A 14,453-nucleotide genomic window follows, 5' to 3' on the forward strand; every position below is an offset into this window, starting at 1 on the left:
TTATATACTTTTAATGAAATTATTTATATGCTGGCAATGGAGTCTCGTTCCTGGGTATTCTAGTGGCCAACGAACAATGCCAATCAAAATTCCATGGAATCCATCCTTGATGTGATACCACGTTACTGGGACACCGTTGTCCTCTAGCCGTTTCTTGAATAAGAGCCCATCGTCTCGGAAAATATCGTATTCACAGGTTACAAGGAAAGTCTTGGGGAGCTGGCGGATCACGTCATCTTCTGCTAAAAGTGGGGAATACATGGGGTTGGTTACTTCTTTCACGATTTCATAAAGTTCTTGGTTAAATGGAGGCCGCTCCATGGGCACGTAACCCGTGCCCTTAAATCTTTCTGGAATGTCATCGGGATTGACCCATTTCCTGTATTTCATCCACACATGTTTGGGTAGATGAGCATTCTTCATGATGTCCTCCAAGTTGACCTCCTTTGCAGTCAGAAGCAGGGTAGCAATCTTCAAGGCCCGTTTCTTGAACAGCAAAGGGACCGACTGGTTTTGCTGATAAGAAGGCAAATTTAAATCGACGGCCTGCAAACCCGGATAGATGAGGACCTGGCCTCCTAGCTTTGGGAGATCTTTCTTGCCTGCCAAATATTCAGAAACAGCTGCAGCAAATGTCCCTCCGCTACTCTCTCCATAGAGAACAATGCGATGTGGGTCCACTCCGTATTCCTCTGCATTTTTCAAAAAGTGCATAGTAGCTGTGCAGCAATCCATGACTGGGATTGGGAATGGATGTTCTGGAGCCAAACGAAACCTGAGGCAGAAATGAGAAACGATCTGAATCCTCAATCCACATGATAACGTTTTCTGGATTTTAGGCACAGAATATCCTAAAAACTCCTGTTACAATCCACGTCCAACTCCCTGAACTATTTCCTCCATTCAAGTATGTAGCCACAAAGTAATTTCACTCATCCATAATTCAGAATGTACACTTACATAAGTTTGCTTCCCATGTGCTGACTATAATATCTTGCAGTGCAGAATATTCATAATTTGTTAACAAGCTCACACTCCTGGACTTACCATAAACATGGGAAGCTATGGAACATAGCCAATCTCATTGAAATGAACCATCTTCAGCAGAAGCATACTATACAATCCTGCTGGAGGACCTAGAAAACACCTAAAGGGAACATCCTTCCTAGAAATTCTAGAGCATCTAGCATGACAATATGGTCAATTTCAGATGGAAGCATACTATAGAGCAGTAGTTCTCAACCTGTGTGTCCCCATGTTTTGGTCTACAACTCCCAGAAATACCAACCAGTTTACCAGCTATTGGAGGACCTAGAAAACACCTAAAGGGAACATCCTTCTGAGAATTTCTAGAGCATCCAGCATGACATTATGGCAATTTCAGATGTAAGCATACCATAGAGCAGTGGTTCTCAACCTGTGGTCCCCATGTTTTGGTCTACAACTGTCAGAAATACCAACCAGTTTACCTGCTGATAGGATTTCCGAAAGCTGAAGGCCAAAACATCTGGAGGGCTTCAAGTTGTGAAGAAGTGCCATAGAGTCATGTTGGAAGACAAGAAAAAGGCTTAAAGAGAACTCCAACCTAGAAATTGTAGGACTTTGCCATCAACCTCTGGTGGAAGAATACCAAAATTGGTAGGAAGACTTAGAAAATGGGTAAAGACAACTATTCCCTACAATTTCTCGGTCCACCAGTAAGACCATATGGTCGACTTCTGGTGGAAGCATACTATGGAATCATGTTGGAGGACAGGGAAAATGCTTAAGGAGAACACCTTGTCCCTGTCATCAACATCTGGTGGATGCATATTGTGGAATTGAGTTGGAGAACCTCCAAAATGCCAATGCCTTTCAATCCAAAAGGATTGATATTTTTTCAAAAAATAATGAGTGCCTTCAGGTTAAAATCACCTGGGATCATTTTCCTTCATACATTTTCATTCACCATGAATAACGCAGTACACTCATGATATGAATTTTTCAACCACATGATTGTCATTTTGGAGAGGAACGTTCCGCATCTCCCTTAACATCTCCCTGAAACAAGGCATCCATTTGGGATGAGAGACACCCTCTTCCTTTGTTTGTTGGCTTCTCCAATAGGAAAATAGTTTATTGAGAAAGGAAATACCGAACTGGGACTGTGGCACAGCTGGCTGGGAGTCAGTTGCATTAAGATCACTATTGGCCAAGAGGTCAAGAGTTCGACACCAGCCTGGGTCGGAGTCAGCTTCTGACCATTTGTGCAGTTTGCTGTCAACCTGAAAGACAGTTGTACCTGTCAAGTAGGAAATTTAGGTACCGCTTATGCGTGGAGGCTAATTTTACTAATTTGCGACATCATAAAATCTCCAGCAAGCATGCAAAAGAATGAGGAAGTACATCTGTCCGATAGAGGATGTCACAAGTGGATGGCGAAGTCACAACTCCCCTGGTGACCAGAATACCCTCATGTAGCTGGAATGTTAAATAGCCTCTGTGTGTGGATATTTAAATAGCCTCTGTCTCTTTCCAAGTTTTTTGGAAAGGAAATAGATCGAATAATGTGGGAGAATGTCCATTCTGATAGAGCCACAATGAGTATGAAGTCACTTACGCAACAGTCATAACAACAGAATCAGTTTCCTGGGCAATGTAGCGGCATGGTACGTCAGTTAGACCTGAAAAACATGTTTCAAGAGAGATTATTACTGATGGGTTTCATGACTATGTACATAGAAACATCCTATATACTCCACCTGAACTCTGTTTCCAGGAGAACTTACCAATATTTCCCGCAACTCCACCACCTCCTGCAATGACAACCACTCCTCTTCTCTTCCCAGAAGGAGTTGTTTTGGGCCAATACACTCTGACCGGAATGCCATCAAACACCAAGTCCTTGATCGTCAGTGTTGGGCTCCACTTGGGTATAAATGTTTTGTACAACCACACAAGTAATTTGAATGGATTGCGCAAGCCAGTTTTTTTAAAGAATGATTCCTGTTTACAGAAAAATATAAAGGAGAAATAAATGTCATGTGGACACAGGGCTTACGTACAGAAAGTGACAGACTTAGGCCGAATCTAGAAGAGATCATCCCATGAACGTTTGATGGGGCTGAAGCAAAGAGAAATGTAAACAATGGAAAATTACCAAGCCAGGAACAGGTTTAGACAAAAAGAGGGAGACGGAAAAATTTCTAGTCAAAGCCACAAGGGAAAGAGTTAGCTGAAAGAAGAGAAAGTTCAAAAGACCTGCAATCCAGCAACGGGGGAAATGGTTGTGGATTGCTATTGTCAATTGTTGATAAGGAGGCACCAGATGAGAACAATGGGAAAGAGAAGTGTGAATGATGAAATAGATTGTGTATCTGTCCAGGCTTCAAACCTAAGACTCTAAAACCCCCTGAGCTGCGTTCTCAGTGTGTGGCACTTGTCGACCCAACAGAGAGATCTGTTCAAATAAATCTGTCATACCAGAACTTCACACCTCTTAGGGTCTAATTGGACTGAGACCCTAGGGTTTTTGGATTGCCTTTTTGGAAGAGACACAGCAGTGTGTCTCAGCACATTAACACACCTGTTGCAGTGCTTGGATGGCATCCATATGGACCAGAAAGACCGAGACTGTGTCAGAACATCACCTTCTGTCTTGGCATGGCTACTCTCAGCTAGCCACCTGAATTCCTGGTCATTGCTGGTGCCCCATTCTAACGTCAGAAGAAGCATCTACAACTGGGAAGAAGAGAGTGCCCATCTCCCTCCCTACCTTTCTTTGCTCCGTTGCTGCCTCTCCCAATGTCATATCGGGGCACTGTTGATGACCAGGTGTTTACATAGTGCTCTATGGACCATTGGGATCAGCAACAGTGGCAGCGTGGACACAATCCATTCTCTTCCCCCCTGTGCTGGTTTATGGTCCAGAGAGAGAACCAGTTCAAATAGGACCCAATCCAGCTGTCCAGTTGACCTCAAACCTGGAGCTTCAAGCAAATTCCAGGATATTCCCCAACCTTGTCTGAAGTTGGAAAGAGTGGGTCCAACCCAGAATATCTCAAGATGCTCAGCAAAAGTACAAGAATGTCGTGATACAATTCATGGTGGGATTTCATACCCAGCTCAAATTCCTTTCAATTCTTGGTGAAGGAATGTCCAAAAGAGACCTGTCACTTGGGCTGCTATTTCCACACTTGTGAGCTCTGGCCTCACAGCCCATAGGACACATTTCTTTTAGACACCTCCTTGAACAAGAACGAATTTGATCTGGATATGAAAACGCACCATGAACTGTATCTTGGAGAAGGACCCTTTTTAGAGCAAAACTCTGATTCCACAACAAACTGCAAATCCCAGGATCCTGTTGAACCTAGACATGGTGTCACAGTGCTCTCATGGTCTCAAAGAGCATAGGATTATATGCAGAAGCCTGTGCACTATCATGGTCCATGGAGTGGATAAAATTAAAGAAGGAAAAACTTTTGAACCTGGAGGGCTTTGATCTATGAAGGGGTTGGCACTAGGGCTGGGCGGTTTCGTTTCGTAATTTCGTAATTAGTTAAAAATTCGTTATTTTTTTTATAATGAAGCGATAACGAACCATTCAGGAGCAACTAAAAAACGAAACGAATTTTTAAATTCGTTTCGTAATTGCTTCGGATTCGTTTTGTATTTGTTTCGTTATCGTTTTGAAATCGTTTCGTTATTATTTCCGCGTGTCTGGGGCAAGTTTTATAGTTGTTGTTTGTTTAATCAATGAAAAAAAATTATAAATATCACACCAACAGTCAACAACAGAGGGAGAGGGAAGCTTCAGAAGTTCCCCCTGTCCCATTTGGAGTTTTTTTAGCGTATTGCGCAGTTGCGTCCGTCATTAACGAATCGATTCGTAATTGTTTCGTAATTGTTTCGTAATTGTTTCGTAATTGTTATGTAATTTATGAAATTTTGTTAATATCGAACTTTTTAAAAGAAAAATTTCGGAATTCTTTTAAAAATCAAAACGCAAAAATCCCCAAAAAATGAATCGATTTTAGAAACAAATTTTTCCGTGGTTGCCCAGCCCTAGTTGGCACGTGTATATCGGGTATGATAAAACAAAATTAGAAAATAATTTTGGAGATCATTTTATTAGAGCTGTGATTATCAAAACATGGAATAAATATAAGAAAAGGATGTACAATAAAATTCCAACATGGGTTTCACCATTGGAATCCTGTCAAAGAAAGGAATTAGGGTGGATCAAATGGCCAAATTACAAAGAGTTGATAAAAGAAGAAAAAAAAGTAATAACTTTGAGACCCCTATCAGAAATAAAAAAAATACCCAAATATGACCTGGCTACAATACAGATCCTAGAATTTTATGGGAATGACAAAAAAATAGGATTCAAGACAAAGTGAAATATATGGGATAGAATTTGGGAAGTAGGGAAGAAAAAAAAATCCAAGATATACAGAGAATTGTTGAGATCGAGCACGGAAGGAGTAAAAGAATGTATGGTAAAATGGGCAAAAAATGTGGGCAGATTGATAGGACTAGATGAATGGGAAACAATTTGGGGGGAAAGTATTTAAAGGCATATGACATGCAAGAAAACTGGTCAAAAGTATTTTTTAGATGGTATATGACGCCATATAAATTCAGTAAATGTTATAAAAATCTGAACCCAAAATGCTGGAAATGTGGTGCAGTAGAAGGAACACTATACCACATGTGTTGACAATGTAAAAAAGCTAGAGGTTACTGGAAGGAAATCCAGGCCAAATTACAAAAAATCTTGAAAATTCGTATACCCCTTAAACCGGAACTATTTTTATTGGGTATCACAAATATGAAAATTGATAAAAACACAGACAAATTGATATTTCTCTCCACAACGGCAGCCAGGATTTGCTTTGCCAAATTGTGGAGGAAGAAAAAAAAATACCAAAAATTGAGGAATGGAAAAGAAAAATAATGGACGTCAGAAACATGGATAGCTTAGGCTACCTACTACAAAGGAGCAAAGGAATAGCAGAGACAGGTACAGATTGGACAGTATTTAAAGAATATCTAAAATAAACAAGATTAAAGAGATAAAGAACAGACAGATAGGTCTGGAGAGATTTTAGCACAAACATAAAGCATATATTAGTCAAAATGGAAACAATTAACGAGACGAAGAGAGAAGAAGGAGAGAAAGAAAAGGAAGAGACCAACCTCGAAGAATCCTGGAAGTCAAATGGAAAGAAAAAGAATTTTCTTGAATCTTTTCTTTTAAATCTATACTTTGCTCTCTCTTACCCTACCTACCCACTCTCTCCTTTTCCATACCTTGCCCCCTTTTCCATCCCCCTCCCCAGTTCCCTGGCTTTCCGCTCCTTTTTTCCCTTTCTTTACTATCCCCTTTTCTTTTTCACCCCATTCTATTTTATCTTAACTATTGTGTAACATGAACATTTCGATAAAGAATATTTTTTTAAAAAGAGCATACAAATATCTCTAGAAGTTTCCAACAAGCATGTTTTGACTTTGGAAAGAAAGGTTCTCTCTGAAGAGAACTTAAGGAAATATCGTCCCATTTTCAGGTACAAATGGGTCTGGTGTTTGTATGACAAGCCACCTTATTTTACCCTTTTCTGGAGCTCATCGAACTGGGTGCTTCCAAAACTGAGAACTAGAATCACATTTACAGGCTGGAAATCAGAGCTGAAGATTTGAAACCATCCGTCCCCATGAGATGAGTCAAAGCAACCCATTCCCTTCGGAAGGCCCTTGTCTTGGTGCGACATAGAAAAAGAAAGCATCTGTATGATGATGCCACCAAAACATGTACACAAAAACACAGAGAAGTGCATTAAAATCCAGAGGACTTACCGCAAGCACTCCAAATTTCATTCCGGTATGCAAAATTCGTAGTGTTATGGGGTATTTGAGTCCCTGGGGAATGTGCAGCCTTCTCTGATCACGATAAATGGCCCATGCAGCCTTCCAGAAGAGAGCAAGAAGGCTGGCATACAACGCGAGCATCCCCAGAGAGGCAAGAAATGCCATCCTCTTGACAAACAAGCATGAAAGGGCTGTCCTTTCTCTTGGATGACTTCTGAGTTTCTGCATTCCATTGGTCTCGCCATTTAATAGGGAATTAATTAATTATGAAATGCCATCTCCTGCCCAGACAGTCATTAAATGGTTAGGGAGTGTCTAATTATGTTAGGTGCATGCAATCCACGCAGTTTATACCACAACACCCTTTTTCAAGGGAGACCATATTTGAATTACATTTTAGCTTAATGTAGGATTTGGGAGAGATACAAGAACCATTTTTACACAAAAACACTGACTTGGATCTCACCCCTAGAAGCGAGCCAAAGGAGACTACTAGGCTGGTCGGAATGGCCAAAATACAGCGACTTACTAATGAAAAAAGAAGGGAAAATACATCTAAAACCACGAGAGGAGATAACAATTCAATAGGCTTGGGTAACTATGGAAAAATTTGGTTCTAAACTCGTTTCGTTTTTAGGGGGTTTTGCGTTTCGTTTTTTAAAAGAATTCCGAATTTTTTCTTTACAAAAGTTCGAAATATATGAAATTTCGTAAAATTACGAAACAATTACGAAACAATTACGAATCGATTCGTTAATGGCGGACGCGATTGCACAATATGCTAAAAAACCCTCCAAATGGGACAGGGGGAATTTCTGAAGCTTCCCTCTCCCTCTGTTGTTGACTGTTGGTGTGATAATTTATTTTTTATCACTAATAAAACAAACAACAACCCTAAAACTTGCACCAGACATACGGAAATAATTACGAAACAATTTCGAAACAATTTCGAAACAATATCGAAACAATTACGAAACAATTACGAAACAATTATGAAATAAATTGAAAAAATTGTTTCGATTTTTAATTACTCCTGCATGGCTCAATATCGGATCGTAAGCTAATTTAAATACGAATTAATAGCGAATTACAAAATTAACGAACGAAACCGCCCAAGCCTACAATTCAACACAAAAACATTACCTGGTTGCAATTCTTACAAATCAAAGAACACTTTAACAAAGACTCAAAGATAGGATTTACAGATAAGGAAGACTTCTGGGAACCCCTGATAAAGAACGGAAAGAAAATCATAACCAAGATCTACTCAAAACTACTAGAATGGTCAACTGAGACCAAATTAATAAAGGAATGTATGATCAAGTGGGCCAGAAACATTGGAAGATCAATAAACCTAAGAGAATGGGAACAAACATGGAAACTGAAACTAAAATACACGTACTCGTCTGACCTGAAAGAGAATTGGTACAAAATGTTCTTCCGATGGCACATGACCCCACAGAAACTTGGACTAATGTATAAAAACACCCAAAACAAATGTTGGAAGTGCCAAACCCAAGTGGGAACATACTACCACATGTGGTGGTCATGTACTAAAGCTAGAAAATATTGGAAAACAATACAGGAGGCCTCTCAGAAGATCCTGCAAACAACAATACAATTAAAACCAGAATACTTCCTTCTCGACATTATAGATGAAGATATACCGCTCTAAAGGAATAAAGACAAACTATTCACTTTCCTGACAACAGCAGCAAGGATAACATACGCCAAGAAGTGGAAACTAAAGGAACTGCCAACCAAAGAAGAATGGGAAGCTAAGGTTTCTGAAATAATGGACATGGATTTATTAACATACTATCTTAAAGACCCAGAGGGCAAGCCAATAAACCCAACAGACTGGACCCTTTTCAAAAATTACATGGAATCACAACGAAACCCACGAAGACTTGATACCCCCGAGTGAGTACAAGTGACAGAAATGAAAACAAGAAATCAGAGACTTGGAAAGTCCAAAAAAGAAGTGATCAATATTAAACAAAAACGCGGCACCAGAGTGATGACCAATTGGGCTGTCCAAACACGGAAAAATTTGTTTCTAAACTCGATTTGTTTTTAGGGGTTTTTTTGCGTTTCGTTATTTAAAAGAATTCTGAAATTTTCCTTTAAAAAAGTTCAATATTTACGAAATTTCGGAAATCATAAAACAATTACGAAACAATTACGAATCAATTACGAATCGATTCGTTAATGGCGGCCGCGATCACGCAATATGCTAAAAAAACTTCTGAAGCTTCCCTCTCCCTCTGTTGTTGACTGTTGGTGTGATAATTATATATTTTTTTCACTGAGAAAACAAACAGCAACCCTAAAACTTGCACCAGACATGCGGAAATAATAACGAATCAATAACGAATCAATAACGAAACAATTCCGAAACGAATTGGGAAAATTTGTTTCGTTTTTTAGTTGCTCCTGAATGGTTCAATATCGCTTCGTTATCAAAAAAAATAACGAATTTTTGACTAATCACGAAATTACGAAACAAAACCGCCCAGCCCTAATAACCAAGACTACCCAGGGAAGACAAAGGCAGAAGTCAACAAAAAGAAACAGTTCCAAAACTATTCTTTTTTAACTGTCATATATCTGTCTCTTTTCCGCCCTCTTTCTCTCCCACTACTTCCCTCCCTTGTTTCTCATCCTTCCCCCCCCTTTTTTTCTTCGCCATCCCCCTTCTTCTTCATCGTCCCCTATTCCTGACGCTCGAATGCGTCCATCCCCTACCCCCAAGCCTACCCTTGCCTACCCCCCACACCTATCATAGAATCAAAGAGTTGGAAGAGACCTCATGGGCCATCCAGTCCAACCCCATTCTGCCAAGAAGCAGGAATATTGCATTCAAATCACCCCTGACAGATGGCCATCCAGCCTCTGTTTAAAAGCCTCCAAAGAAGGAGCCTCCACCACACTCCGGGGCAGAGAGTTCCAATGCTGAACAGCTCTCACAGTCAGGAAGTTCTTCCTCATGTTCAGATGGAATCTCCTCTCTTGTAGTTTGAAGCCATTGTTCCGCATCCTAGTCTCCAAGGAAGCAGAAAACAAGCTTGCTCCCTCCTCCCTGTGGCTTCCTCTCACATATTTATACATGGCTATCAAATCTCCTCTCAGCCTTCTCTTCTTCAGGCTAAACATGCCCAGCTCCTTAAGCCTCTCCTCATAGGGCTTGTTCTCCAGACCTTTGATCATTTTAGTCGCTCTCCTCTGGACACATTCCAGCTTGTCAATATCTCTCTTGAATTGTGGTGCCCAGAATTGGACACAATATTCCAGATGTGGTCTAACCAAAACAGAATAGAGGGGAAGCATTACTTCCCTAGATCTAGGCACTATGCTCCTCTTGGTGCAGGCCAAAATCCCATTGGCTTTTTTTGCCGCCACATCACATTGTTGGCTCATGTTTAACTTGTTGTCCACGAGGACTCCAGGATCTTTTTCACACGTACTGCTCTTGAGCCAGGCATTGTCCCCCATTTTGTATCTTTGCATTTCGTTTTTCCTGCCAAAGTGGAGTATCTTGCATTTGTCACTGTTGAACTTCATTTTGTTAGCTTTGGCCCATCTCTCTAATCTGATAAAACAAACAGCAACCCTAAAGCTTGCACCAGACATGCGGAAATAATAACGAAACGATTTCGAAATGATTACGAAATGATTTCGAAATGATTATGAAACAATTACAAGGCCTGGGTAACAACGGAAAAATTTGTTTCTAAAATCGATTCGTTTTTTGGGGGTTTTTGCGTTTCGATTTTAAAAAGAATTCCGAAATTTTTCTTTTAAAAAGTTCGATATTTACGAAATTTCGTAAATGTTAAAAAAATTACAAAACAATAACGAATCGATTTTGAAACAATAACGAATCGATTCGTTAATGGCGGACGCGACCGCGAAATACGCTAAAAAACCTCCAAATGGGACGGGGGGAACTTCTGAAGCTTCCCTCTCCCTCTGTTGTTGACTGTTGGTGTGATATTATATTTTTTTTTCACTAATTAAACAAAAAACAACTATAAAACTTGCCCCAGACATGCGGAAATAATAACAAAACGACTTCAAAACGATAACGAAACGAATACATAACGAATCCGAACCAATTACGAAATGAATCTAAAAATTCGTTTCGTTTTTAAGTTGCTCCAGAATGGTTCGTTAAGGCTTTGTTATAAAAAAAATAACGAATTTTTAACGAATTACAAATTAACAAAACAAAACCGCCCAGCCCTAACAATTACGAAACGAATTGGAAAAATTTGTTTCGTTTTTTAGTTGCTCCTGAATGGTCCAATATCGCTTCGTTATCAAAAAAAATAACGAATTAATAACGAATTACGAAATTAACGAACGAAACCGCCCAGCCCTATTTTTAAGACTGTGGGGAATAAGTTATACAGAGTTTTTAGAAGGAAAAAGAGCCCAACATAGTTTGAAGGGAGGACACAACTTGTAGTACCTCAGAAGTATCGTGCTAAGATATTTAAGTTGGCTCACGATGTACCTTTTAGCAAGTATTTGGGCATTAAAAAGACAAAGGAGAATACAAGCCTGTTTCTTTTGGCCAAACATGGGTCAGGACGTCACCACTTACTGCAAGACATGCGAGACGTGTCAGTTAGTGGGGAAAGCAAAGGATAAGACAAAGGGGCTTTGACAATCTATCCCTATTGTCACCTCACCAAAATGTGACTGGATAAGTTAGAGTGGGCAGAGCCTAACTTGGCACGATGGGCAGCGTGCACCAGCCAAGGGCAACTGCTCCGGGCGTCCTACTCGCGCATAAAGCACGTCGCGAGGTGCTTTACGCGCGAGTAGGCTGCGCGGTGCTGCTCCTCCTTTGGCAGGCTCACACTGCCCATTGGGCCCGATGGGCAGCGTGAGCCAGCCAAGGGAGGCTGCCCCGGCGCTCCATGCAGTCATGCTAGCCACATGACCTTGGAGGTGTTTACGGACAACGCTGGCTCTTCAACTTAGAAATGCAGATGAGCACCACACCCCAGAGTCAGACACGACTGGACTTCATGTCAGAGGAACACAGAGTTCCCCTGTGTTTGAGTGTTGTTCTTTATTTACAGTTATAATTTTAGAGTTTTTTTAATACTGGTAGCCAGATTTTGTTCAGACTAGAAATAGGAAGATTTCCCATTCTCTGCTCCTGGAATTAATGTCTAAAGAGGGCTAGAAAGAACCCCTTCTAAGGGCCCTTCCACACAGCAAAGTAAGATATGTGCAATGTGCATAGGAATTTTTAATTGATTTTTTTTAAAAAAACTATAGTCCGGCCCTCTAACGGTCTGAGGGACAGTGAACTGGCCCCCGGTTTAAAAAGTTTGAGGATCCCTGTGCTTGAGAATTACTTTCAGAGAAACTGTCCTGTCAGCATTCTTGTCTGGAGGGAGAAAGAAGAGTTTCTTGTGTAACAAAGTCAGAACTATTTATGTAACCACATGCTTTCTGGACAAATCTCTGTAACAGCCAAGCTTTAGTACATGCATTGTTCCTGTTCTTGTAAATAAACCTTATTGTTTATTGTTCATCACATCTGACTCAAGTGTGCCTCTGTGCTTAAAGGTTTAAAAGCAGCTTTAAGCAGAAATCAAGAACTTCATGGTGGCAGCGTATGTTTTAAAGAACTAACCAAGAGTGTGTAAAGCAAGCAACATGTTTGTGAATATGAAACATTGATAGTTTATTCAGAAAAGTTAACCAAGTAAATGATACTGACTGTAAGCCTCAAGATTGCAACAGAACACAAATGTAACCACAAGCGTTGGAGCCAGAAGTTATAAATAAACTGTGTTACTTTATTATAAAAGAAGAACTAACTTTAAAGGGTACCTCAGAACCACAAGCCTGAGGGCTAATACAATCACTCTCTTTCTTGAGTTACCTCAAGTAGGCCAAGGACTTATCAGCACTGCTAGGTTGGGGGGGGGGGGCAGTACACTTTCAAAAAGGGTTTTTCGGCCAGGAAGAAAGTGCCAGCTTTCTATCTTCAGCCTTTTGGGTTTTGGGGCTTGTAAACACTAGGGCTGGGCGGTTTCGTTTCGTTAATTCGTAATTCATTAATAATTCGTTAATTTTGTTGATTACGAAGCGATAACGAACCATTCTGGAGCAATTTTTTTAAAAAACGAATTTTTAAAGACGTTTTGTAAATGCTTCGTATTTCGTTATTGTATTCGTTTCGTTATTGTTCCGAGGTCGTTTCGTTATTATTTCCGCATGTCTGGGCCAGTTTTATGGTTTAATTAGTGGAAAAAAATTATAATATCACACCAACAGTCAACAACAGAGGGAGAGGGAAGCTTCAGAAGGTTTTGGAGGTTTTTTAGCGTATTTCGCGGTCGCGTCCGCCATTAACGAATCGATTCGTTATTGCTTCGGAAATCGATTCGTTATTTTTTTACCATTTACGAAATTTCGTAAATATCGAACTTTTTAAAAGGAAAATTTTGTAATTATTTTAAATATCGAAACGCAAAAACCCCCAAAAAACGAATCGATTTTTTCGTTGTTACCCAGGCCTAGTAAACACAGAAGCCTCATTCCAATCTCAAGTGGGGTTTTGCTGTGTTTGGGATTTTTATTTTTTCCCAAATAAATCCTCAACATCTTTATAGGGGGCTTGTCTGATATCCTTGGGGAGTGAGTTCCAGAGATGGGGGGCCACCATAGAGAAGGCCCTCTCCCTCATCCCCACGCTTGTGAAGGGGGTGGGAGCAAGAGCGGAGCCTCCCCAGATGATTGAAGAGATTGCGTGAGTTCGTGAACAGATATGCAATAAGTCCCTCATCCCCAGGTCCCTCATCCACATCAATATGAACATCATTATGAACATCATTCACATCAGACACAATCACAGGCTGTCCAGGCTGAGCATCAGGCTGACATACAACACCTAGCTTGCTTCTATTTCAGCCAATCAGAGAAGGGAGCAGGAAGTCTGAGTCACTGTCAGAACTGTATAAGATGTCTTGTATTTTTCTATGAATTTATGCTTGTACCTTTTGAAGTGTATTGCTTGTGCTTGCATCCTTTTTGGCTGAATCGTTTTGCCTTCAACCTGGGGAGCTTGTTTCCCTGTCCTGGTTGATGTGGTTTAGCAGGTGCTCACCAAGCACCGACTTCTTAACTGTGGTCATAGCTGAAATCACTACATCAACACCCATCGTAACTTAATCTCAGGAAAAGAGTAGGCAGCTGGGAGGCCTCCAAACCCTCCCTGTGACTCTCTCGGAGGAATCCACAACATTCATTTGCATATGCACATATTTTATCTGGAACAATTAAGCATACAGCAATACCCACCCAAAATGCTCCTTGAACACATTTACAAGCTGCAAATAACCCGAGATAAACTCATTACAATTTTAATGAAGTCAACTGGCAGCTTCCTGGATCTTTGACCAAGCAACCTTTTGTCATGTAAATCAGATTTGTAATAACATGATTGCATCCAGAAAATATTAGGCCATATATTTATGCGTGGATTAGAAAGCAAAAAGGCGAGAGGCGAACTTCCGGTATCGGCAGCATGGCGTCCGCCATGGTTTGCTGAAGCTCTGATGACTTCAACACTC

General features: G+C 40.5%; 1 protein-coding gene across 1 annotated transcript; it reads right to left on the reverse strand.

Annotated features, from left to right (window-relative positions):
• Window positions 1-14,042, reverse strand: LOC132764748 (arylacetamide deacetylase-like 3). The gene is made up of 3 exons (XM_067472895.1): window positions 13,988-14,042; window positions 2,600-2,693; window positions 1-775 (listed from the first exon to the last, which is right to left on the reverse strand). Exons 1-3 carry the CDS (start codon window positions 14,040-14,042, stop codon window positions 1-3), a joined length of 924 nt encoding a protein of 307 aa, XP_067328996.1.
• Between the last annotated feature and the right edge of the window lie 411 nt (window positions 14,043-14,453).

The sequence above is a fragment of the Anolis sagrei genome, chromosome 13, assembly GCF_037176765.1.
Source record: "Anolis sagrei isolate rAnoSag1 chromosome 13, rAnoSag1.mat, whole genome shotgun sequence".
NCBI classification, from domain to species: domain Eukaryota; kingdom Metazoa; phylum Chordata; class Lepidosauria; order Squamata; family Dactyloidae; genus Anolis; species Anolis sagrei.

What these genes read in the sequence shown, in the direction of transcription:
- LOC132764748 (XM_067472895.1), bottom strand. Translation starts at nt 14,042, where the DNA reads ATGGGTGTTGATGTAGTGATTTCAGCTATGACCACAGTTAAGAAGTCG. An exon ending in AGTTAAGAAGTCGGTGCTTG is followed by an intron (nt 2,694 to 13,987) that starts GTGAGCACCTGC and finishes GAAACCCATCAG; the next exon opens with TAATAATCTCTCTTGAAACA. An exon ending in TCTGTTGTTATGACTGTTGC is followed by an intron (nt 776 to 2,599) that starts GTAAGTGACTTC and finishes TTTCTGCCTCAG; the next exon opens with GTTTCGTTTGGCTCCAGAAC.